The 27413-nt window shown below is 42.3% G+C and overlaps 1 protein-coding gene across 1 annotated transcript; it reads right to left on the bottom strand.

Moving 5' to 3' along the window:
* Nucleotides 1–72: 72 nt before the first annotated feature.
* LOC108703962 (RING finger protein 112-like) lies at nt 73–27413 on the bottom strand. The gene is made up of 14 exons (XM_041576702.1): nt 27082–27413; nt 26320–26419; nt 24773–25055; nt 24339–24536; nt 11546–11683; nt 10525–10629; nt 9000–9050; nt 7414–7470; nt 6175–6261; nt 4490–4613; nt 3489–3619; nt 2517–2570; nt 1590–1664; nt 73–630 (listed from the first exon to the last, which is right to left on the bottom strand). Exons 2-14 carry the CDS (start codon nt 26349–26351, stop codon nt 211–213), a joined length of 1755 nt encoding a protein of 584 aa, XP_041432636.1. The 5' UTR covers nt 26352–26419; nt 27082–27413; the 3' UTR covers nt 73–210.

Below are 27413 nucleotides of genomic sequence, written 5' to 3'. Positions count from 1 at the left end.
CAGAAGCCCATGAGTACACAATAGAAGGAAAGAAATGCTGTGTTTCTTTTGACAGAGAACAGCATTACTTTGAGGGTTACTGGTATATTTATATAGACCTTTCTGATAAAGCTTACTTAATGTTAACCTTTCCTTTTCCTTTAATGGATGTTACGGTTCCACCAGCTGCTGTGTGTCCGTTCCTGACCCGTCTCCTCCCTCTTCTGTTGTTTAGCGCTTTGTTTCTGTTTTTTTGTTTGCAATGGCTCCCAATGTCACCGTGCCTCCCACAGCCCCTGTAATCAGCACCGCAGCAGTACCGCCCACCGCAGCCGCAGCCGCCAGTACTGTTCCAGCTACCACAGCTCCAGCCACGCCTCCTGCCAAGCTTAAAACACCACCCCCCACAGCGCAGCCAATCCCTATGGTGCACTTCTTGAACCGTTTGGAGTATTCAGTGTTAAATTTTTCCTCTGCTTCAAGCAAAACGGATTTCATTTCATCCATCAGCAGCTGCCGGTCTTGACTGTCATCGTCTTTAATTGATTCTTCATAGACAGAGAGAAAATGGGCGGCAGCTTCACTGGTCATGTACCTCATCTTGCTGGGTTTCACTCCCACAATCTTGAAAGGAGAAGAACTGGCTGGGGCCTGAAAAATAGCAAAAGGAGGAGGAATTAAGGCTAAAACAAATCCAGGACAGGAAGTGGAAGCTGAGGGAAGAGGCGTGGCATAGCAACAGGAAGCAAAGTGCAGGAAGTGTGTAAACAGACAGGAAGCTAAAGGACGGTGTATGAGCAGGAGGATAAAGAGTGGAAGTGGTAATGATCACAGGGAATGTAGACTTTTACACTTTCATTGTTGGTATTGGACATGGCAGTCCTACTCAAATCGTCCATTTGCTTCTAGTCTTGTCAACATAGAGAGGCACATTTATCAATGGTCGAATTTCAAATTCATGTGAAATTATTTTAAACTATTACATTTCGATTATACTTGAAATTCGATTGGGGGGTTATTTAATAAGAAAAACGAATATCTAAAACTCGAACAAATATTACTGACCTGAAAACTCGAATCAAATTCGAATTCTCCGAAAAAAACGTGAATGTCAGGAAGGCTAGTGACATCTTCAAGTTGGTCACTGGACCTTTCCCATTGACTTATACATGAACTCGGCGGGTTTTAGGTGGCGAATAGCTGAATTCCACATTTTTAAAGGGGCAAGGTTTGATAAAGCTCAAATTTCTAATTAAAATTCTAATTGAGTTTGGATTATTCACAATTCAAATTTGAGAGTTTTGACCATAAAAAAAAAATCAAAAATTCTAATTTTGAATTCAACAATTAATAAATCTGCCCCTTAAACTCTCTAACTAGCTGTTGATTGGTTCAAACACTCCTCAATGTTTTCCCCTACTGAAGTTGTAGGTTGTGTGAGCCATGTCATGTCCTCTCAGTGAGGGTGGTCTAGCGCTTCCAAGGATTGGGGGGATGTAGTTCTCCGACCCAGAATGTGAGCTCTGTTAGCCCAGTGGGGAAAAAACAGTTTTTGCATAATAAAATAGTGCTCAGGTAAGTACCTAAGAAGTTCATGATAAGCCGCTTACCAGATTATCCATGTGTTTCCGGAATTCCCCTTCAACTCTGCTCATATTCTTGTGGTTTTCAAATGTGAAGAACATCTAAGGAGGAAGAAGAGTTTTTCCTAACTCCCATGAACTCAAATTCGACCAATCGAAATCTATTATAAAAATCGAATTTTAGGATTGACCGGAAAACTAGAATCCAATTAAATTTTAAAAACTTAATTTGAGTTCTTTTCTCTAAAAAAAAAACCTTGCATGTCAGGAAGGCTGCAAACAACTCCAAATCGATCCCTGGACCTCTCCCGTTGACTTTAACAACAAATCGCTAGGTTTTAGGTGGCGAATAGTCGAGTTCAAGTTCTTAAATGGCCAGAGTATGATAAATTTAGAAAATCGAATACATACACAATTGACACATAAAAGAACTCAAAAAATTCTAATTTCTAATTTTCAATTCGACCCTTGATAAATCTGCCCCATTCTGTCAAGGTGCCCAGTGCTGTGATCTGTGGACTCAGTGTCGGACTGGCCCGGCCGGACACCGGGAAAATACCCGGTGGGCCCCGACCCTTAATGGGCCCCCGCCGGGCCAGACACCTCTCCAGATATCTTTAAAAAAGTTTGCTTCCCGCAGCGCCGATCAGCGCAACGCCTTCTGCGCATGCGCCAGGCGTTTTCACGCTGGTGCGCCAAGCGCCACCTTTGTGTGCGCGCACTCGGTGCGTCGCAGTAGGGGGCGGAAGGGGCCCTGGACAGTAGTCCCGGTGGGCCCCGGGCCCCCCAGTCCGACCCTGTGCGGGCTTCAAACAAGCAGCCAATCCTGTCCCCTGTAGCCCCTCCCACCCGTAAAGACAGACAAGGTAAACTGGCACAGTGCCCTTATCTATACACCTGGGCGGGCAGAAGAATCTAAGGGCACAGACTGAAACAGAACATATGGCTTCTTACCTGCAATGGGGAGGCAAATCTGTATTGCTCTTTCTGCAATAGGTCCACACATTCCTACAAAGAAACAGTGTTAATGTCAATTTTCAGGACCTGAACCAAACTGTCAGTTTTTTGCCTAGCCAGATGCATGTGAGATGTCAGGAACCAATTAGTGTGATGGGGAAACCTGTACTATGGATGTTGTCTCAGTTACAATCAGGGCCACCATCAGGCGTAGGGGATACAACTGTACCGGGCCTGGCCTCAAGAGGGGCCCGGCTGTGCTACACTTTTCGAATTAGCCAGGCCCCACTTACCAGCGAGGAAGTGATGCGCCGCAAAATGTCCCAAATTGCTGAAGTCCCGAAGTCGCAAAGTGAGCCGAAGCCGCGAAAGTAGTAGAAGCTGAAGACCCGAAGCAGCGAAAAGACCTGAAGTTGTAGATCTAAAACGACTCAAAGCCACGAAAGTAGCCAAAGCTGAAGACCCGAAACCGCGAAAGTAACAAAGAAGCTGAAGAACAGCTAAACACCACTAAACACCACTAAACACCAATGTGTTTTTTTTTTTTATTAAACCACTTGGCCACCAATGGTTTTTTAAAAATATTCTATGACCACCAATGTTTTTGTTTTTACTTGTAGGAGGGCCCTGACCACCATTTTTTTTTAAAAAAACTTTTATGGAGGGCCCTGGCAGGTGGGCCCTGACACCAAAACTTTTATGTTTGACCCTGGCTGCTATTTTTTTTAACTTATAAGGGGCCCTGACCACCAACTTGTGTGTGTGGGGGGGGGTTACCGTTTTAAGGGCTGATGTCTGTGTGGACTTTTTACGGTGGTGTGGGGATAGGATCTGGGGTGGGGCTTGGGCTGGGACCCAGAAAATGTTGCTGTTGGGGACCTGTGATTTTTGATGGCGGTCCTGGATACAAAAGAGCAATAAGAAACAGCAATTCTGTACTAGAAATAAATGGAGTGGCCACACACACACCTTTAATTTTCTCTCCAGTTGGGCACAGGTCACTTTATCCCCACAGATATCAGTTTTGATGTGGCGCCAGATGCCTTGCACAAGGTCCGTTATGTAGTTTTGAAGGTGGTTCCTGAAATCATCATCCATGTCTGTAAAGATAAGCAAGATGGAATATCACAAGTCCTATGGGAATATGTAGAGTAGGGTGGCCAGTGTCCTGAAACATTGCATGTGAACATTCCAATGGCCTTAAAGGAAAACTATACCCCCAAAATGAATACTTAAGCAACAGATAGTTTATATCAAATTGAATGACATATTAAAGAATCTTACCAAACTGGAATATATATTTAGATAAATATTGCCCTTTTACATCTCTTGCCTTGAACCACCATTTCGTGACTCTATCTGTGCTGCCTCAGAGATCACCTGACCAGAAATACTGCAGCTCTAACTGTAACAGGAAGAGATCACCTGACCAGAAATACTGCAGCTCTAACTGTAACAGGAAGAGATCACCTGACCAGAAATACTGCAGCTCTAACTGTAACAGGAAGAAGCGAGGAAGCAAAAGGCAGAACTCTGTCTGTTAATTGGCTCATGTGACCTTACATGTGGTTTGTATGTGTGCACAGTGAATCTTACGATCTCAGGGGGCGGCCCTTATTTTTTAAAATGGCAATTTTCTATTTATGATTACCCAATGGCACATACTACTAGAAAAGTATATTATTCTGAAAATGGTTTATTTACATGAAGCAGGGTTTTACACATGAGCTGTTTTACTCAGTATCTTTTAATAGAGACCTACATTGTTTGGGGGGTATAGTTTTCCTTTAACCTTATTGTGTGTGTAATGGGGAGTAATTATAAGCAGTGGGGTACCAATCTGTAGGAATGGATTTTTGGGGGGCTGGTGCAGTTTTGAGGATTGGTGGAGACTGAAAGCCATTGGAAATCTAGTAACAATATTTTGGGAAAGAAAAGGAAGAGCAATGTTTACTAGAGGTGAGTGTTACCTGAAAGCCTTCCCTCGCTGACTCCCATCAGTCTTTTTCCTGGGTGGGGCAAGAGGCAGCAGCTCACTGATGGGCTTCTCAGGGTGTTTAACACACAGGGATATTCAGATTTCTTTCTCAACCTCTTTTAGGAAAAAAAAAAACAGTTGCAGTCAGTTCATTATAGTCATCACACTTAAAAAAAGCTCTAGGTTGGGTTGCTCACTTTTAATCCAATAATTCCAATGACCTACGTATGCTGATTCTAATGGGAACATGACCGGTCAGTCTCCAGGTCAAGCGCTATGACTGAGTGCAATCTGACCACCCCAGTGGATGGAAAAAAACTGCAAGATCCAATCAGGATCAGCCTGCAGACTGAACGACTGGGTGGCTAAAGAATGATGGGAGTTGCAGTTGGGAAAAGTTTCAGACCATGTGTATTTGTGCTTAAAGGATAAGTAAACCTTTGAAATAAGTGAATGTAAAATTAATGAGGGGGCTATTCTAAGCACTTTTGTATTTTACATTCATTATTTTTTTTAGATTCCAAGATATAAAAGGATACATGTGCTGTTAATATGAATGAATTTTGTTACAGCAGCGCCACCTGCTGGTCATTTTTCCACCAGTCTGACCACCAAGTCTGACAACTTCCTTGACTACTTGGTGGTCAGACTGGTCTGAAACTGACCAGCAGGTGGCGCTGTTGTAACAAAATTCATTCATATTAACAGCACATGTATCCCTTAATATCTTGGAATCTAAAAAAAATAAATGATGAATGTACAGTGCACAATTTCTTAGAATAGCCCCCTCATTAATTTTACATTCCTTTAAAATAAGAGGCGCTTTCTTACCCATTTACAAAGGGGGCCCAGCTTGCAAAACTTTGCCTTTTGTAGACCTAGTACTAAGGGGCAGATTTATCAAGGGTCGAATTAAAAAATTCGAAATTCGAATTTTTTAGGTTTTTTATGGTCAAAACTGTCAAATTCAACTAGAGAGTTATTCATAGTTACATAGTAAGTTAGGTTGAAAAAAGACACACGTCCATCAAGTTCAACCTTTTGTACTCGATTTTAACCTGCCTAATTGATCCAGAGTTCAAATTCGATAAGAGTTTTTTTTAAAAAAAATCTGAATTAAATTTTCGAGATTTATCATATCCTGGCCCTTTAAGAACTGGAATTCAAGTATTCGCCACCTAAAACTTGCCCAATTGATGCTTAAGTCAATGGGAGACGTCCAGGGATCATTTTGGAGTTGTCTGCAGCCTTCGAGTTTTTTTCGGAGAAAAAAAACTTTAAATCGAGTTTATTCGATTCACATTTGATTCGAGTTTTCGGGTCTATACTATTCACCCGAGTTAAAAAAATTAGATTTTTATAATACATTTCGAGTTCATGGGAGCTTTAAAAAAGACATGAATTCGAAATTTGACTTTTGATAAATGTGCCTCCCTATCTCTTGCCATTTGGGATGGTCATGCACATGGTGAGCTCTGCAGTCGATGTTGCCCAACTAGTGCCCAGCCAGCAATGATGGGGGGGGGATAAGGGGGTGGAGACAGAATGTTCTCTGTATGTAAATGAGCATCTGAGTGCATATGTGATTGGACAACCACACTCCTAGTCAAGAATCAACAAATCCCTAATTCCAACCCAACGGTTGAGATACAGCGTCTCAGATATGGAAGTACATACCTCAGTCTCGCGGTTGATATATGATTGGGCGTCTTCTCTGCGACATTTCTCTGAATCAAACCAATCTCTGATCAGTATATCCAGGTGCTGGAACACATAAAGGCAAACTCATGGCAACTGGGACTCAAAACACACGTGGACATTACACAGGAGACTATGTATTCAAAGGTAAAGATGAAGCCAAACAGACTGTATATAATCCTTTACTGGGTCACATCCCTATATAGGGGCAGATTTATTAGCACTGGAAACTAACATCACCACTGATATTGCCAATTACAACCAAGCAGATCTTTGCTTTTGTTTTCTAACTTGTACGTGACTGTTCCCATCTAATTGGTTGTCACATTGATGTTTGTCTCCAATGTTAAAGGGGAACTATCGTGAAAATGAAAATTTAATATAAGCTTCCTCATACTGAAGTAAGAAACTTTTTAAATGCAATCAATTAAAAATGCTGCACTGTTTCTGAAATAATCACGTTTATCTTCACTATTCCTCTCTCAGCATCTGTTTCTCTTCATTCTGTCTTCATTCAGCAGTTGGGTGTCAGATATTCACTGACAGTTAGATCCAATATATCTTATAGGGGGGCTCCTTTCCTAGCAGATGTATTAGAGCTCACTCAAATTCCAGTATATACAAAAATGTAACAAAATAACTGCCTTTTGCACAAATCCTGCATGTAGAGAGACATGATGTCTGGTGAGTTTAATAGAGTGAGCTCTAATACATCTTCTAGGCAAAAGGAGCCCCCCTATAAGATATATTGGATCTAACTGACACCCAACTGCTGCATGAAGACAGAATGAAGAGAAACAGATGCTGAGAGAGGAATAGTGAAGATAAACGTGATTATTTCAGAAACAATACAGAATATTTCATTGATTGCATTTAGTTTCTCACTTCAGTATGCTGAAGCTAATAATACATTTTTGTTTTTGCGATAGTTCCCCTTTAATAAATGCGCCCCTCAGTGTTGTCTGTTGTAGGGATGCACCAAATCCACTTTTTGGGATTCGGCCGAATCCCAGAATCCTTCATGAAAGATTCAGCCGAATACCAAACCCAATTCAGATTTGCATATGCAAATTAGGGACAGGAAAACTGAAAAAAAAATTTTTTTGCTTCATATGATTGTCGCAGGAATGTGAGGTTTCAGCCGAAAACCGACAGAGAATGATAGAGAATTTGTGTTTTACAAGGACACTAAGGAGTCTTGCACAATCGTTCCTTTACCTGTAAATACTGCAGCTCAAAAGATTTCCCGGCTAGTTCTGCCACATGAAGATACATCTGAAAACAATAGAATAAAGTATTAGACTGAAGGCGGCAACTCAGCTGCCAATCAGTACGGCCGGCCAACAGACCAACCTGCGGGTGGAAGGGCAGGATACGTTGCATTGTGATGATCATTTCGGTTACAACCGGGAGCTGCAGCTCCTCTTCGCTTACTTAAAGGGATACTGTCATCGGAAAACATGTTTTTTTCAACACGCATCAGTTAATAGTGCTGCTCCAGCAGAATCCTGCACTGAAATCCATTTCTCAAAAGAGCAAACAGATTTTTTTATATTCAGTTTTGAAATCTGACATGGGGCTAGACATATTGTCAATTTCCCAGCTGCCCCTGGTCATGTGACTTGTGCCTGCACTTTAGGAGAGAAATGCTTTCTGGCAGGCTGCTGTTTTTCCTTCTCAATGTAACTGAATGTGTCTCAGTGAGACATGGGTTTTTACTATTGAGTGTTGTTCTTAGATCTACCAGGCAGCTGTTATCTTGTGTTAGGGAGCTGCTATCTGGTTACCTTCCCATTGTTCTTTTGTTTGGCTGCTGGGGGGGGGAAAAGGGAGGGGGGTGATATCACTTTAACTTGCAGTAAAGCAGTAAAGAGTGATTGAAGTTTATCAGAGCACAAGTCACATGACTTGGGGCAGCTGGGAAATTGACAAAATGTCTAGCCCCATGTTAGATTTCAAAATTGAATATAAACAAATCTGTTTGCTCTTTTGAGAAATGGATTTCAGTGCAGAATTCTGCTAGAGCAGCACTATTAACTGATTCATTTTGAATTTTTTTTTTCCCCATGACAGTATCCCTTTAATTTACTAAATTTATGCAAGGAAAAATTTGTAGTTTATCGCTTTGAGTGCCCCCCGACTGGCTGTAGATGCCCAGATTGTTGAAATTGGCCAAGCTGTATGGCGACTCAAGAGTAACACAAAACCTCCATTGGCTGCTTTACACTAGGGGCAGATTTATTAAGGGTCGAATTGAAAATTCAAATTCGAATTTTTTTATGGTCAAATTCAACTAGGGAATTATCCAAACTCGATTCAAGTTTTTTTTTTTTTTTTTAAAAATTCAAATTCGATTTTCAAGATTATTATCATATCCTGGCCTTTAGAATTTGGCCATTCACCACCTAAAAGCTGTTGAATTACAGTATAAGTCAACGGGAGAGGTCCAGGGATCAATTTGAAGATGTTTGCGGCCCTCCTGACGTTCAAGATTTTTTAGGAGAAAAAACTCGAATCAAGTTTGATCGAATTCTAATCGAGTTTAAAAAATTTTGATTTTTTTTTTTTTTAATAAATTCCCCCAAGTCGAATTCATTCGAATTTAAGGGAGTTTCAAAAAACTCATGAAACATGAATTTGAAATTCGACCTTTGATAAATGTCCGTCCCCATGTAGCTTGTGCCCAGATGCAGTGCAAGTAAGGAAGGACTATTTCCCCTTATCTCTGCTGATTTCATATGAGAAAGTTACAAGATTCATAATCATATTTATGTTTCTCTCAGCCCTTCCCTTTGCCTTCTCACCTCCAGATAATCGAGTTCTGTTGTTTTCAGGCTTGAGTTCACATTGAAAATCTGAAAAAAAGACCAAAATATAAACAAAACCATTATTTTGCCCTTTCACTGTGCTGTTACATGCCCAGATTTGCTCCTGACAGGTGGCCATAGATGATCAAATTAAAGCTGCCTATATCAGCCCTTTAAGCATAGCCCTACGCGTTTCGACCGGTAAGGTCTTCATCAGGGAAAAATATACAAGAAAGAAAAGGCAGTAAGAATATCACGTCTATTATGGTGAGTCTGTTGGGGATTCCCGTAAGTATCGCACCTCACATTTCTTTGGCTGGGAGTGCGCCTTCTGACTCTTCTTGTTTATTGATTCACCATCTTATTTTCCTGATCGCGGGGGCTTCCGACAGATCCCCCTGATTGATATCAGGCCAAAAATCAGGCAGATATCGATCGGGCAAGTTTGATTTTTTCTTTGATCCAGGACCGCATTGGCTAGTTGATTTGGACCTACGACCCGTCGGCTCCCATTTGTATCATTTTAATCCAATTGTTCGGTCCCAGGGCCGATCGTTCGGATTAATCCAATATCGTCCTGCTGTTAGTGGGCTTATTGGGTTAAGATCTAATCGTGTATGTCCACCCTTAATGGCTGTGAAATGTGTGTGAGATTCCCCCTGAAATCCCTTTAAAGGAGAACTAAAGCCTAACTAAAGTAGCTAGAAATGTTGTACATGATGTTTTGTGCTTCTGTACCAGCCCAAGGCAACCACAGCCCTTTAGCAGTAAAGATCTATGTCTCCAAAGATGCCCCAGTAGCTCCCCATCTTCTTTTCTGCTGATTCACTGCACATGCTCTGTGCTGCTGTCACTTACTGAGCTTAGGGAGCCACTCACAATATACAGTACACATAGAATAGAAATGTCACAATATAAGGCTGATTAGTAATTAATACACATAATTACTACATGGCAGCACAGAAACCAGTGCAATTAGCATCAGAATGTAATAATCAGCAAACCTGTAGCATCAGCTTATATTACAGCCAGGGAAGCTCATTTTCTGCTGGATAATTAGTGACGAGCCCTAAGCTTAGCTTCTCAACAGCCAATCAGAGCCCACTGAGCATGTGAGTGTCACAGACACTTTCCAAGATGGTGACCCCCTGTGACAAGTTTGAAGTCCTGGATCATTGCTGCTATTGACAAGCTCAAACTTTAGCCTCGTGCAATAAGTTCACTATAGAAAATATGCCATTTTTAACCATATTTATTTTTAGGGTTTAGTTCTCCTTTAAGGGCACATTGTATACCAGGCACATTCAGCAGTGTAGGCGGATCCAGAGGCTTATACTTACCAGTTGCCTAAGTAAGGCAAGTGCAGGGGTCTTGTGCCCTGTGTACATTGAGCCAGATTAATATGTACAGCGCTACTTTACTGCACCAGACTTTGACACATGAATATTAATGAGTTGCATGTTAGTGGAAAGTCCAGCCCCCCGGAGTAGTAAATGACATGAGGGGGGAGGCAGTGACCTACCAGGTAGGAGCTGAGGATCATGGATAATGCAGACAATTTCAGGCAAATGTATCTTGAACCCCCAGTATCCAGGGAGCCCTCTGTGTCCAACACAAACACGACCATCTGCAATGGGAAGAGCCAAAGAAGAGCACGGCCATAAATATCTGTGTTACCCCACACTAATGACTTACACAATCTTATATAACAGATAATATACCCACCATGTTCATTAGTGTTGATTTAAGACAGTGAAAGGGATTATTAGAGGGAAAATACAGAGCATTCAAATTCTAACAAAGGAAAATAATCATTTTTAGAACATGTGTAAGCCTAACGCGTTTCGTGCCTGAGGTGGGCACTTACTTATAGGCTAGTAGCCACCTCAGGCACGAAACGTGTTAGGCTTATGTCCTAATAAAGATTTTTTTCCTTTTAATAAACATTTTTGGCTACGGCTTTACTACAGGATGACTCTTACTACATTTGAATGCTCTATATTTTACCAAAAACCCTTGGACAGGGGGTTACCCTGGTAAGAGATCATTTTTTAATAACATTTTGCTTTTTTTTTTGATTTTGTATATTTCATCATTTATTTGATTAATTTCCGATTCTGGACTTTACCTCGAAAAAATGGATTATTAGAGGCCTCCTCAGGAATCTGGAAATGTCTCCATTCTGGAGAGGAAGGAGCTGTGTCTGCTGATACTCCCGGCACAGTGTGACCCCCCAATACCTCAGAAGTATTTCAGAAGCCCATCATATCTATGTCCCCATATGTCAGACAGGACCAGTGATGGGTTGAATTTAACCCATTTCACTTTGCCAAAATTTGCCGCCGGCGAAAAATAGACTCAATGGGCGACAATTTTTTTGTTGATGCGCTTCATTTTTTTTCTCCCATTGAAATGTATGGGCGTCATTTCCGCAGCGAAACGCGACACAAAAAAAATCACTCGTCCCTAGATAGGACAGATCCAGAGATTGAAGCAGAGAGGATATTCTATGGACTGGAATCCAAATTCTGTTTCTGTCTCACCTTTTCTCCATTGTGTTCTAGAATGAACGGCTTGTTCCAGATCCAGATCCCCTGGGTGATGCTTTCTGTACCCGCTTCCCATTTAAATCCACACAGAGGCTCATCCTCTGCTCCAAAGCTGATTGGCTCGCCCCTTTCCTTTAAAAAAAAAAAAAAAATTGTTCATTTTTAATATATTTGTCATTGGATTAATGGAATGAATGTGCATTTTTAGTCTGGGGGCTGCTGGGTAACATTATTGCTGCAACTGGAAAATACACCGTGATGAATATACTTTGCCTAAATGCAAACTTCAAGTTAGTTATTCACAGCAGAGATGCGGAAATTCAACAAGCAAAGATAAGAGCAAGTCAGAAAACTGATAAGAGCTAATCTCTATTATTATTTTGTGTCACGCTATGAAATGCATTACAGGCTCTTCATAAAGCGACCTCGGCCAACTGATACTGCAGGAGCCTGTTACACAGGACAGATCCAGAGCCTACTCACAGCCTGGAAACTGACAGACAGACAGCCCCAGGGAGAACAGACTGAAGGACGTTCACTTTCTACTGGTGAAGAGGTGCTGTCAGCAAAAATGGCTGCACAATATGTTAGAGACGGAGAAATATTATGGATTATATTCTGATAATGTCACTGACTTTTTTTTAATTCCCCCCTCAGACTATCATCCCTTATATCAAAAATGCTTCAGGACTCATCCCTGTTTTTTTTACTGATCTATTAGTCACCCTGCTATAGTTCCAGGGGTACCCAGGGCACAAATAAGCACTTACCCCAAATCTCCCCCTAACTGACCTTCAGACTGGGCTCCCTTAGCTCATAACAAGGTTACAGATATATAGAAATATTGGGGTGTCACCCTGCTATAGTTCCAGGGGTACCCAGGGTACAAATAAACACTCACCCCAAATTTCCCCCTAACTGGCCTTCAGACTGGGCCCCCTTAGCTCATAACAAGGTTACAGATATATAGAAACATTGGGGTGTCACCCTGCTATAGTTCCAGGGGTACCCAGGGTCCAAATAAGCACTTACCCCAAATCTCCCCCTAACTGACCTTCAGGCTGGACCCCCTTAGCTCATAACAAGGTTACAGATATATAGAACATTGGGGTGTCACCCTGCTATAGTTCCAGGGGTACCCAGGGTACAAATAAGCACTCACCCCAAATCTCCCCCTAACTGACCTTCAGACTGGGCCCCCTTAGCTCATAACAAGGTTACAGATATATAGAAACATTGGGGTAACAGTCACCCTGCTATAGTTCCAGGGGTACCCAGGGTACAAATGAGCAATCACCCCAAATCTCCCCCTAACTGACCTTCAGACTGGGCCCCCTTAGCTCATAACAAGGTTACAGATATATAGAAACATTGGGGTGTCACCCTGCTATAGTTCCAGGGGTACCCAGGGCACAAATAAGCACTTACCCCAAATCTCCCCCTAGCTGGCCTTCAGGCTGGACCCCCTTAGCTCATAACAAGGTTACAGATATATAGAAACATTGGGGTGTCACCCTGCTATAGTTCCAGGGGTACCCAGGGTACAAATAAGCACTCACCCCAAATCTCCCCCTAACTGACCTTCAGGCTGTGCCCCCTTAGCTCATAACGAGGTTACAGATATATAGAAACATTGGGGTAACAGTCACCCTGCTATAGTTCCAGGGGTACCCAGGGTACAAATAATCACTCACCCCAAATCTCCCCCTAACTGACCTTCAGACTGGGCCCCCTTAGCTCATAACAAGGTTACAGATATATAGAAACATTGGGGTGTCACCCTGCTATAGTTCCAGGGGTACCCAGGGTACAAATAATCACTCACCCCAAAACTCCCCCTAACTGACCTTCAGACTGGGTCCCCTTAGCTCATAACAAGGTTACAGATATATAGAAACATTGGGGTAACAGTCACCCTGCTATAGTTCCAGGGGTACCCAGGGTACAAATAAGCCCTCACCCCAAATCTCCCCCTAACTGACCTTCAGACTGGGCCCCCTTAGCTCATAACAAGGTTACAGATATATAGAAACATTGGGGTAACAGTCACCCTGCTATAGTTCCAGGGGTACCCAGGGCACAAATAAGCACTTACCCCAAATCTCCCCCTAGCTGGCCTTCAGGCTGGACCCCCTTAGCTCATAACAAGGTTACAGATATATAGAAACATTGGGGTGTCACCCTGCTATAGTTCCAGGGGTACCCAGGGTACAAATAAGCACTCACCCCAAATCTCCCCCTAACTGACCTTCAGGCTGGGCCCCCTTAGCTCATAACGAGGTTACAGATATATAGAAACATTGGGGTAACAGTCACCCTGCTATAGTTCCAGGGGTACCCAGGGTACAAATAATCACTCACCCCAAATCTCCCCCTAACTGACCTTCAGACTGGGCCCCCTTAGCTCATAACAAGGTAACAGATATATAGAAACATTGGGGTGTCACCCTGCTATAGTTCCAGGGGTACCCAGGGTACAAATAATCACTCACCCCAAAACTCCCCCTAACTGACCTTCAGACTGGGCCCCCTTAGCTCATAACAAGGTTACAGATATATAGAAACATTGGGGTAACAGTCATCCTGCTATAGTCCCAGGGGTACCCAGGGTACAAATAATCACTCACCCCAAATCTCCCCCTAACTGACCTTCAGACTGGGCTCCCTTAGCTCATAACAAGGTTACAGATATATAGAAACATTGGGGTGTCACCCTGCTATAGTTCCAGGGGTACCCAGGGTACAAATAATCACTCACCCCAAATCTCCCCCTAACTGACCTTCAGACTGGGCCCCCTTAGCTCATAACTAGGTTACAGATATATAGAAACATTGGGGTAACAGTCACCCTGCTATAGTTCCAGGGGTACCCAGGGTACAAATGAGCAATCACCCCAAATCTCCCCCTAACTGACCTTAAGACTGGGCCCCTTAGCTCATAACAAGGTTACAGATATATAGAAACATTGGGGTGTCACCCTGCTATAGTTCCAGGGGTACCCAGGGTACAAATAACCACTCACCCCAAATCTCCCCCTAACTGACCTTCAGACTGGGCCCCCTTAGCTCATAACAAGGTTACAGATATATAGAAACATTGGGGTGTCACCCTGCTATAGTTCCAGGGGTACAGATATGAGGGGTTTGCAGTCTCAGGGTGGGGTATAGATATGGCCATTGAAGGTGCCCAAGGACATCACAACATTTTACAACTATTTACACTACTAAGCGGCAGATTTATCAAGGGTCCAATTGAAAATTCGAAAATCGAATTTTTGAAATTTTTATGGTCAAAACTGTCAAATTCAGCTAGGGAGTTATTCAAATTTGATTCAAAGTTTTTTTAAAAATTTGAATTTGATTTTCGAGATTTATCATACTCTGGTCTTTTAAAAACGTTGACTATTTGCCACCTAAAACCTGCCGAATTGCTGTTTAAGTCACTGGGAGACATTCAGGGATCAATTTAGAGTTGTTTGCAGCCTTCTTGACATTCGAGTTTTTTTAAATTCAAATTGAATTCGATTCGAGTTTTCGGGTCGATTTAATTCATCCGAGTTTGAAAAATGCGATTTTTCAAAACAAATTTCGATTGGTCGAATTTCAAATTTAGGGGAGTGTTTAAAAACTCACATGACTTCGAAATTCGACCTTTGATTAATGTGCCTCTAAGAGCTTTGGGTGTATCTGCACGTGATGGTATTTTCAATGCACTTTGTATTCCTGTCCCCGGCCCATGTTTGTGGCTAAAAAGAAACTCAATGGGGGTCATTTATCAACACTGGGCAAATTTGCCCATGAGCAGTAACCCATGGCAACCAATCAAATGACTGCATTCATTGTTCTGCTTGCAGCTGGCTTTAAACAGCTAATTACTGATTGGTTGCTATAGGTAACTGCCCATGGGCAAATTTGCCCAGTGTTGATAAATGAGCCCTAGTGACTCAATAACTCAATAACATGTTTTCTTACATCATATGATGGTTTGACTCCTATAACTGTATATTAAATGCTAAAACTACATAAACTTTATCAGAAAGGTCTATATAAATACACCAGTAAACCCTCAAAGTAATGCTGCTCTGAGTCCTCTGTCAAAAGAAACACCACATTTCTTTCCTTCTATTGTGTACTCATGGGCTTCTGTATCAGACTTCCTGTTTTCAGCTTAAACCTCCAGGGCTAGGGCTTGAGCATGCTCAGTTTGCTCCTCTCTCCCCTCCCTCCTCCCCTCACTGCTGTAATCTGAGCTCAGAGATATGAGTGAGCAGGGAGAGACTAAGGCAGGAAGTGATGTCACATCAAGCTAATATGGCAGCTGCTATCCTAAACAAACAGAGACAGTGTCTAGAGCTGTTTACTCAGGTATGGTAAAGCATTCTGCAGAATTAATATAGAGTTCTAGCTTGTACTATTGTGGCTAATCTCTTGGCAATAAACTGTCTTGGAGCTTTCCTTCTCCTTTAAAGGAGAAGGAAAGGCTAAAAGTAAGTAAGCTTTATCAGAAAGGTCTATATAAATACACCAGTAAACCCTCAAAGTAATTCTGCTCTGAGTCCTCTGTCAAAAGAAACAGCACATTTCTTTCCTTCTATTGTGTACTCATGGGCTTCTGTATCAGACTAACTGTTTTCAGCTTAAACCTCCAGGGCTTGGGCTTGAGCATGCTCAGTTTGCTCCTCTCTCTCCCTCCCTCCTCTCTGCTGTAATCTGAGCTCAGAGCTATGAGTGAGCAGAAAGAGGCAGGAAGTGATGTCACACCAAGCTAATAAGGCAGCTGCTATCTTAAATAAAAAGAGAGCTTCTAAAGCTCTTTACTCAGGTATGGAAAAGCATTCTGCAGAATAAATATAGTGTTATAGCTTGTACTATTGAGGATCTATTGGCAATAAACTGCTTTGTAGCTTTCCTTCTCTTTTAATAGGCTTCCCCTTCAGACACTGTCACTCCTCCAGTCTGTAACTGATGCTGCCGCTTGGCTCATCCACCTCTGCCAGTCTCTGGCCTCTGCCACCTTTTAGGATAAATGAAACTAAAGCAAACAAGGGAAAGTTGTGCTCACCAATAATTTTTAAAAACATTTAGGGGGGTGCAAAGAGGCTGTGAGCACAAATTCATACAGACAAATACAAGAGTCCTCTGTACTCCCAATAATAATATATTTAGGACATTTTGTGCCTTAAGCGACTAAAAACGCCTTACCCTTTAAACAAAACAGGGATTGTTTGTCCATATAATGCAATATATTGAAGCTGAACAACTACATCACAGTCATTTGATACATTAGGAACTGTTTTCCCAGCTATAGTCAGGTGATCCCACTGGTGGCCAATAAAAGGGCAGCCAAGTTTGGGAGTTTTAACCTTAAAAGCAGCAAGTAAGTTGCAGGTAAAACTTATTCCTCTTATAAAATGTATAATGAAGCAATAGAATTCTTAATGAATCAGATGAAAATTAAGCGTAGGACTGGCCAGATATGGGATGACTGTGACGTAGTTGTTCATCTTAAAGCGATTCTTCACCTTTAGATTAACTGTTAGTAAAATGTAGAGATGGATATTCTGAGACAATTTGCAATTGGTCTTAATTTGTTATTATTTGTAGTTTTTGAGTCATTCTGCAGCTCCCCAGTTTGCAGTTTCAGCAGTCTCCTTGCTAGGGACCACATTACCCTAGCAACCGGCATTGATTCAAATAAAATACTGGAATATAATAAGGAGAAAGCCTGAATAGAAAAATGAGCAATAAAAAGTAGCACTGATATTCGATTCAAATTCGACCAAACTAGATTCAAGTTTTTCTTCCGCAAAAAAAAACTAGAATGTCAGGAAGGTTACGAACATCTGCAAATTGGTCCCTGGACATTTCCCATTAACTTATACATGAATTCGGCAGGTTTTAGGTGACTAATAGTAGAATTCAAGCTCTTAAAGGGCCAGAGTATGATATATCTCGGAAATCGGATTCAAATTTTTCTTACAAACTTGAATGAAATTTGGATAATTCCCTAGTCGAATTTGACAGTTTTGACACTAAAAAAAATTTGATTTTTCAATTGAACCCTTAATAAATCTGCCCCCTAGTATGGTACCCGGCTAAATGGATGTCACTTACGCATGTGGTGAGTTCACCATGACTGTAATACTTAGAGGAACGTTACCCAGGGTGGCTATGGGTGACCATTTAAACCAAACTGTCATTCCCTTTACAAGCTGAGACGTCTCTTTCCCCTGTTTGTGTAGAAAAGAACCAGTTGCTCATTGATTGAAGTCAACAATAAGCGAATTTGTAGTTTATTCTGCCCTAAACTTTACTTTAATCAGTGAGCTACTGGTTCTTATCTACACTGAATGCCAGAGCTGATGGGCAGGTGAAGGGCATCCAGATTAAAGGGATACTGTTATGGGAAAAAAACATTTTTTTTTCAAAATGAATCAGTTAATAGTGCTGCTCCAGCAGAATTCTGCACTTAAATCCATTTCTCAAAAGAGCAAATAGAGAATTTTACTTACCTACTTGACGTAAATTCCTTTTCTTCTAGTCCCGACATGTCAGTACACATGGGCATTGCCCCTCCCAGACCTGGAGGTAGGACCTATAACATAGCCAATCAAAATCAATCATGACCTATAAGACCACATGACTTCCTCCTCACCACAGTTATACTTTTGCCATAGCAGTACAGTAACCAAAATAAATAATTGGGATGGGAAACCATGTACTGACATGTCGGGACTAGAAGAAAAGGAATTTACGTCAAGTAGGTAAGTAAAATTCTCTATTTCTTCTACGTCCCTCCATGTCAGTACACATGGGATCTACCAAGCCATGCACCGAAAACAAGGGGTGGGAATAACCAACATAATGCAAAAACCAAACTGATGCTAAGGAGGCCCTGAGAAAAGGCCAGCATCACATCCATCCAACAGGGGAGCTGATAAATGTATATCTCCTGAAAAGGGTAGATAAAAGGCACAAGAACAACATGTCCTAGGACATGGTAAACGATTAACAAGAGCTACAAAATCAACCACAAAATTACAGAGACCGGTACTTGAGGATCAAGCATTGCAGATTAAGAATAAACATATTCTGTTTAAAAAGGTTCCCTCAGTGACTAGAGGGATACCTGCAATATGGTTATCTGACAAAACCCCACCTGGGGAAGAACAAAAATCCTGCAACTGTTAAAACAAAAAAGGTGCCTTAGGACAAAACCAGAATGATGGCAATAGCCATCTCAGAACTAAAACACCCTAGAAACCACCAGGAAATCAATCAGATCAGAAACTAAACACAACTTGAATGCATCTATCACCAGTGCTGGAGAAATACACGATCCTCAGCAATAGCAAGTGGCCCTAAAAAGACTTGGCCCACATTAGCCTGGTCCTGCATCTTAATGGAAGCAGCTCAAACCAGTGCTGACCGGAGTCACCTCTACACCAGAGATCAGTCCAAGATCCACTAACTCCATGCTAATAATACCTAATGAAGACTTAACTAAATGAACACCAACTCTGGGTTATCATAAATCAGCATATCATTGTAACCATTGTAGAGCCATGCTGGTACAGCCCAGTAGCTCCACCAACCACCAAATCTAAACTGGGTATACAACAGCACAAGGATAAGCTGCTGAACCAACCAATGTGACTTAAAGCCATCTACCAGTAAAATATGCTGTTGCCCCAGTCAACTGCTACACAAGCAAGCAATTGGACCCAAGCCAATTACAGTTCTAGAAAACACCCACAAAAGCCGAGGCCACTACAGCTCAAGCTGCACAATGATACAGTTTATGCAAAAACTGAACCAAACCTGTGACCATACATAGAAGCTACTGAACCAGCCAACAGCTGGGAGCACAATCCAAAATCAGGCATGCCAGAAGCTTATAGCCTACAAAAACTGGTACCAAACAGCAATGATGCACAATCCACTGGCAGAGAGCCAGCCACCATACATGCAACCAGTGGTGGACCAGCCAGCTATTATGTATTCCAACATAGATGTGCAAGGCCATTGTCACCCTAGCAGGCCAAGATGCCCGTCAGCTGAAGTGTTTGCAAAAAAACAGAGTGGAATTTGAATACACAAGCAATAGTAAATAAGCCAGCTATTGTGAATGCCACCCTTAGGGACAAGGTAACCAACTGCACTGGCACCTGACACAAAAGTCAATTTCCATACATGCAACAACGGAGCACGTCAGTTGTTGAACTTGCAAAATCCTGGTCCACAAGCCAGCCTTATTGATAATAAGCAGTGGCATACAAGACCAAAAACAATGCATGTAAGGCAGAAGAAAAGGTTAGCTGTAAGCCAACATATGACCAACATCAGCTGCTGAATACCAATCAGCAACAAAATTAGCTATGGGCTGTGAAACTCAGAGCAAACACCAGCTGATGGTACAACCCATGCTAGATCCAACCAAATAGTCAATCATGCCTACTGCTGGTGTAACCAGAACCATACCTGCAAGGATTGCAGACAAGACAAAACCAATGGCTGTTGTCCTGCCAAGGATTGCCGCAAGGCAAACAGACATGCCCACCAAGGGCCACAGCAAGAATAGTAACCATGCCTATCAGCCGCCACAGCCTGGCTGGTGACCTATGCACCATAGGTCACAGCCAAGACTGGCGGCCACAAGCCCACAAGGACTATAATAAAAACTAGCAGCCCCCTTAGCCAGGGGCCACAGAAAAGGCCAACAGCCCAAGAACCCTGGTAAAAGGCAAGCAAGCACCTAAGTTAAGGGCCATGAAAACAGGTCCGTAGCCATAATAACCCAGGTAAAAGGACAACCAAACAAATGCGCCAAGGGTAAAAGACCACATGAGCCAAAGGCTCATGCAACAGGCCAGCAGAACAAGGGCCCTTGTAAAAGGCCAGCAGACCCAGGAGCCGAGGACCATGGTAAAAAGCCATGGACCAAAACAAGGGCTCTAACCCAAGCCAAGGACCATAATGAAAGCTAGAGGCCACACAAACCCAGCTCCCTGGCGAGATGCCCGAGGCCACACAAAGGGCCATAGACTACAAGCATGTTAAGGTGCCAATAGACATAACAGTAAGTGCCCTTTAATCTACCAACAATTAAAGAAGGGAAACCTACCGTCACAAAAACTCAGTAGATGTAGTATAACTACAACTGAGCTCCCAACAAAAGCCACCAGTCCAGATGGGAATAGAATATCTAAGAGAAGGCCAACATCACACAAAAAGACACCATATAACTCGGAACACTGCCTGTTAAGTGTGGAAACATCATAGGAAAAAATGGGGCACAATGCTGCTACAGCAGAACAAACCCCTAGCTGGTCCTGGAAATACAAGGTGTAATAAGAGCACACTTGCCTACTGTGTCTGCGCAGAGAACTCGGGCTCACAAACCTAAGACCTCAGATGACAACTATACAAGAAGTCAGAGGAATACAGGCACCTAACCAGATAATATGCGCTAGACAGTAGGAATAATCCAGACAGATCCTTGGTGGCAGACTGCTTCTAAGGAGCAGACTCAGGGGCGTAACTAAAGAGGAAGCAGACCCTGTGGCTGCAGGTGGGCCCAAAAGGTATAGGGACCCATGAGGCCCAAATAAAGAGCAATTTCAATACGTATTGGTAAAAAAGCACAACCTCTGGATATGTTAGGGGCCCTAAAATGAATTTGATGTGGGGCCCAATGACATCAGGTTACAGCACTGAGCAGACTCAATGTAAGGAAGGGGCTACCATACTGCTTCAGCAGTGCAAGCCTCCAGTGTAATAAAAGGCAATAAATTAATAAATTAGCTGGATGGAAACTCCAGCCAAAGCCCCAATAGCTCTCAGCTGAGGGACATAATTAGCCAATTAGCATGCAGACTTCCCAGTGCACTACACACAGTAGATAATGAAGAATCATACTCAGCAGCTTCAGGCAGTTATAACTAGCCCATATGCATACCCACGGCCCTTTTGCAGAAGTTCTGTAGAGTTCTGTAAAGTCTCACATAACTCAAAAGAAAAGGGGAGGCCAAAAATCTCACAGGTAACAATGTGGAAGCCCACACCTGTGTCTGTTCCCAAAAAAGCACTAGATTGAATCTTGTGCCTCGCTGGGCATATAGCAGGGGGGCTGTTTTAGCACAGGGCTAGGACCATGGGTATGCCCACACCTGCACTTCTTCCCAATAAGCCATAATTTACAGATTATGCGTCTTGAGGCATCAGGTAAATTCTTCTCCGTTACCTGGGAATCATCCCTCTGTGTCCACACAGAGGTAAAAAATAAGCAAAAATAAATAAATAAATAAATAAAAATACAGAAGAAAAAACAAAAGGCTCACAGGTAATAATGTGGGAAGCCCACACCTGTGTTTGTTCCCAAAAAAGCACTAGATTGAATCTTGTGCCTCGCTGGGCATATAGCAGGGGGGCTGTTTTAGCACAGGGCTAGGACCATGGGTATGCCCACACCTGCATTTCTTCCCAATAAGCGATAATTTACAGATTATGCATCTTGAGGCATCAGGTAAAATCTTCTCCATTACCTGGGAATCATCCCTCTGTGTCTACACAGAGGTAAAAAATAAATAAATAAATAAACAAAAAGAAAATGCAAAAGAAAAACAAAAAACAAAAACTGTGTTTGATTTCTCTCAAAATTCAACAAAAAATAAAAAGTGAGGAGGGAGATCCTACCTCCCTGTCCAGTAGGACAAAAAATAACTGGTGAGGAGGAGGTCATGTGGTCTTATAGGTCATGATTCATTTTGATTGGCTATGTTATAGGTCCTACCTCCAGGTCTGGGAGGGGCAATGCCCCATGTGTACTGACATGGAGGGACGTAGAAGAAACAGAGTTTTTTATATTCAATTTTGAATTCTGACATGGGGCTAGACATATTGTCAATTTCCCAGCTGCCCCAAGTCATGTGACTTGTGCTCTGATAAACTTCAATCACTCTTTACTGCTGTACTGCAAGTTGGAGTAATATCACCCCTCCCTCTCCCCCCCCAGCAGCCAAACAACAGAACAATGGGAAGGTAACCAGATAGCAGCTCCCTAACACAAGATAACAGCTGCCTGGTAGATATAAGAACAACACTCAATAGTAAAAACCCATGTCCCACTGAGACACATTCAGTTACATTGAGAAGGAAACACAGCAGCCTGCCAGAAAGCATTTCTCTCCTAAAGTGCAGGCACAAGTCACATGACCAGGGGCAGCTGGGAAATTGACAAAATGTCTAGCCCCATGTCAGATTTCAAAATTGAATATAAAAAAATCAGTTTGCTCTTTTGAGAAATGGATTTCAGTGCAGAATTCTGCTGGAGTAGCACTATTAACTGATGCGTTTTGAAAAAAACATGTTTTCCGATGACAGGATCCCTTTAAGCACCTGACACCCATAAGGGTTTTATACCAAGACCTACAAATATTTCTCCTGTTTATGGTCATGTCCCTTGTGATCAGAGTGGATTTCCCAGTCTCACATTCCCTTGGGTTACTCACCTGATTCTGCCAGTCACTTACACACCCTTATGTTTATCTTCATTAACTGAACTTTTACCCTTTCCTAGTCACAAGTTCAGATATGTCTGACATTAATCGATTTATGGAATAGTAGCGGGTTACTATAATCACCCATGGGTTCCTATTCAACCTCCTGGGCACATCCGTGACTCGCTCGTCGTCTGCCCAAACCCTGCCCATTTCATAGGAAGACCTTGTGGCCCCTGACAGGACTCCATCATCATCATCAAGAGCTGAACATTACAGACTGGACAGCCCTCCATCATCTTGTCATACTACACCCCACAAAGGAAAAGTTCAGTGTAAAATAAAAACTAGGTAAATAGATAGGCTGTACAAAATAAAAAAAATTCTAATATAGTTAGTTAGGCTAAAATGTAATGTATAAAGGCTGGAGTGACATAATAGCCAGAACACTACTTCCTGCTTTGCAGCTCTCTTGCTTTCCACTTATTGGTTACCAGGCAGTAACCAATCAGATTGACTTGAGACAGAGGCACATGGGCCATAACTGTTGCTTTTGAATCTGAACTGAATGCTGAGAATCAATTGCAAACTCATTGAACGGTTATGTCCCATGTGGCTCCCCTTAGGGAAGAGACACATGCTCAGATTCAGGGAGATTAGTCGACCAGGTGACAAATGTAAATCGCCGGTGGGATGGCAGTCGGAGCGCTTCGTTTTCCGAAGCTTCCTCGTGAGGCAACTTCGGAAAAAGAAGCGCTCCGAGTGCCATCCCGCCGGCGATTAACATTCTAGCCAGCGGGAAGGCAGGGGACAGAGTTCGGGGAGATTAGTCGCTGGGCGACTAATCTCCCCGAATCTTGGCATGTGCCCTTACCTTTATAGTCACTGACTAACTCAGAGTTAGAGAGCTGCAAAGCAGGAAGTAGTGTTCTGGCTATTATGTTACACATCCAGTCACTCCAGCCTTTATACATTACATTTTTGCCTAACTAACTATATTAGAAACATTTTTTATTTTGCACAGACTATCTATTTACCCAGTTTTTATTTTTATACTGAACAATTCCTTTAAAGCTGCGGCACCTCCATAGTAAAGACAAGTGTAGGACTGATCTTCTGCATAAATCTGATATTCTCTGGGGTGTGAGTTACCCCACTTGCACTGCCCTATAGACAGCCGTCTCAGCAGGAGTTTAGTTATTACACTTCCTATTATTTTATCAGTCAGTGCTTTGGGCAGCTCCAATCAAACGCATGCCTGACTATAAGGAGAAGCTCCATTATATTACCTGGCAGGACAGGGCCCTCATGATGTAGTTCAAGAGAAAGGATTTGCCCCGGCGTTTCTCTCCGATCACACATATGAGGCACACGGGGTAATCTGCTACATCGCTGTCCAGAAAACAGCTTTGTACATTGGTTTCATCCAACTGCAGGTGCCCACGACTGTCTGTATAAACCAGTGGAACGGCACAGGCTGGGGTCTCCTTTAATGAGAGAAAAAAATCAATTGAAATTAGAAGTTGCTTTTCCAAGTGTCGTACTGAACACTTATAATAGCAATGGCCGTGTATTGGTCGTTATGTACAGTATGTAACTCCATATGTTCTATGTATGTAATTTAGTTGTATAAATACATTTACTTTACGGCGCTGTGCAATATGTTGGCGCACTATAAATACAAGTTAATAATAATAATATGTGCCCCTCCTCTATCACTTACCTGCTTGGCCTGCTCTTCTCTCATCACCAGCTGGACCTTTGCGATCAGATTCTTCAGCCTGTGGACAGAAATCAGCTGATCTTTGGGACAAACCTTCCTGCATTCGGGGCAGCGGTAGCCCAATAGTTGTGGGGTGTCCCAACACGAGACAATGCAGTTCTTACAGAAGGTGTGGCCGCAGGTGATGGATACTGGATCAGTAAGTTGGCTGAGACACACGGAGCAGGTGATATCTTCTTCCAACTTGTGGAAACGTACAGAGACCTCCCGTGACATGCTGGGACTGCAAACAAATACAGTAAGTATATATAGTGAGTATATATAGTGAATAAAGTACCCCCTCTTGTAAAATATAAGGATATTATAAGTTACAGAGGAGGCAGAGTGTTTTTATACAGGTCATGGAACTCCGAGGTAACTTCTAATATCAGTGAGTCATGTGACAGAAATGACATCAGAACTCACCGTTTATAACTGATGACATCAGAACTCACCGTTTATAAGGATATAATTTACAGGATATTCATGGCTTTTGTGTATTACATATAATAATGGCTGGAACATGCTTTACTTATATACTAAATACACTCTTCTAATGAAAAAAACCTGTGTTGCTGGTTCATTCTGGAAATATATATATATATATATATATATATATATATATATATATATATATATATATATATATATATATATATATATATATATATATATGAATGTCCAGTGCCTGTGTGCTGGTTTGTATCAACAGTATAATTATCTAGACAAAAAAAACGCACCAAACAGGTCTTTGTATGTGTCAAAAAAAACAAAAATGTATTATCATTACAATGTTGATAATACATTTTTTTTTTTTTTGACACTATACAAAGACCTGTTTGGTGCGTTTTTTTTGTCTAGATAATTATATATTTGATAAAAGGCTGAGTTGCAGCCAAAATGTTAGTTTCTGAATAAAGCATTTATATCTTTGAGATAAGTCCTGTGAGTGCAGCTTCTTCGGTGGAGGATTATATATATATATTTTAAAAGAAATTTACCCCAGCACTCCAACATACAGCCCCCTGGGAAACCTATTATATATATATATATATATAGCACACAATTAGTTTGAACACAGGCACATTTCTACAACAGTGGAAATAACCTGGTTGAAGGCGTCTTACTATTCCTGCGACTGATCAGTGGCAACAGTTGGAAACTCAAGGGTTAATAAAGCAGCCATTGAGCACATACCCCTGGGATTGTGTATCAGAGCCACAAGGTGATACGTGAGATATTAGAAAAGTATGAGTGAGAAATTAGTGAGGTGTTAGTGAGATATAAGTGAGGTGTTAGTGAGATATTAGTGAGGTGTTAGTGCTCCATGTGATAATGAGAAAGCAAAGGCTAGATGGGTGAGATTAGGGGTGATGTGCTGTATGCTAAGCGGTGGTTACACCCCAATGGGTAGTTAGAGAGAGAGAATGCCCCCCCCCACTGACAGAATAAAAAATGACAATGATGGGGGGACAGAGAGAGGAAGGACACGGCACAGTCCCACTCACGGTTTGTTGTTGTTGCTGCTGTTGCCTCCCATGTGCTGAGTGTAGAGAAGTGGCACCAGGGAATCAGTGGTTGGGAATGTGCAGAGGAACTTGCTGGTAACTGAGGGAACATTCGGCAGGAGGGTGGGGAGAGGGCGGGTGATAGAGAAGAAGTGAAACACAGCACCTTAGGGTGACCCCTCCCCAGAGCCAAGTACAGCGTGTGTGATCAGCAAACGGTATGGGAGGTGTGGGGCTGTGCCAAACTCTGGGAACTTGGATGTGTCCCCCCCCCAATTCAATGGAATTTATTATTCTAGGGGCATTTAAAGGGGTGGTTCACCTTTAAGTTAACTGTTAGTATGTTATAGAATGGACAATTCTAAGCAACTTAGAAGATGCTTACTGTTGAGAGTCTAGGCCAGTGATCCCCAAACAATAGCTCACGAGCAACATGTTGCTCTCCAACCCCTTGGATGTTGCTCTCAGTGGCATCAAAGCAGCTGCTTATTTTTGAATTCCTGGTTTTTAGGCAAGTTTTGGATGCATAAAAATCAGGTGCGCTGCCAAACAGAACCTCCTGTAGGCTGCAAGTCCATATAGGTGCTACCAAATAGCCAATCACAGCCCTTTTTGTCGTCTACAGGTACTTTTTCATGCATGTGTTGCTCCCCAACTCTTTTTGCATTTGAATGTGGCTCACAGGTTATAAAAGGTTGGGGACCCCTGGGCTAGGCTGAAATGAGGGGTGGGAGTGCCTCTTCATTATGTGGATGGCCCTACCTGTCAGTGCAGGAAGTCTGGGGGTTAATGTTCTCCCGTCTGGAGGCACGACAAACAGAATCCTGCAGCTCCTCCTCTTCCTGATCTCCACTTCCTCTTATCAGTTTTTTATTTGTCCTGAACGGGGGCAGACATCGCTTCCTCCACTCTTACTTAATACAGATGAAGACTACAAAATACAGGTTCTAGAGTGCGCCTTTCAGTTGAGACCCTTGCGTGTGCTCCTGTAGGTAGAGCCCAGAATGAAAATAATTATACTCTAGGGTGAGCTCCAGGGTAAAGCCCCTCCTGCAGTGTGCTTCCCTAGTAAGTAAGTCTGTTTTTGTTCATGC

The sequence above is a fragment of the Xenopus laevis genome, chromosome 9_10L, assembly GCF_017654675.1.
Source record: "Xenopus laevis strain J_2021 chromosome 9_10L, Xenopus_laevis_v10.1, whole genome shotgun sequence".
Lineage (NCBI taxonomy): Eukaryota > Metazoa > Chordata > Amphibia > Anura > Pipidae > Xenopus > Xenopus laevis.
The sequence above is the reverse complement of the archived record's forward strand: the minus strand, read 5'-3'. Positions and strand labels throughout refer to the sequence as shown.

Excerpts from the sequence above, each read along its gene's own strand:
- LOC108703962 (XM_041576702.1), bottom strand. The coding sequence starts at position 26,351 with ATGGGAGGCAACAGCAGCAACAACAACAAACC. Across the intron at positions 25,056-26,319 it reads AGCAGCAACAACAACAAACC|TCCCAGCATGTCACGGGAGG; the intron begins GTGAGTGGGACT and ends ATTTGTTTGCAG. Across the intron at positions 11,684-24,338 it reads TGAGGGCCCTGTCCTGCCAG|GAAAGGGGCGAGCCAATCAG; the intron begins GTAATATAATGG and ends TTTTTTTTAAAG.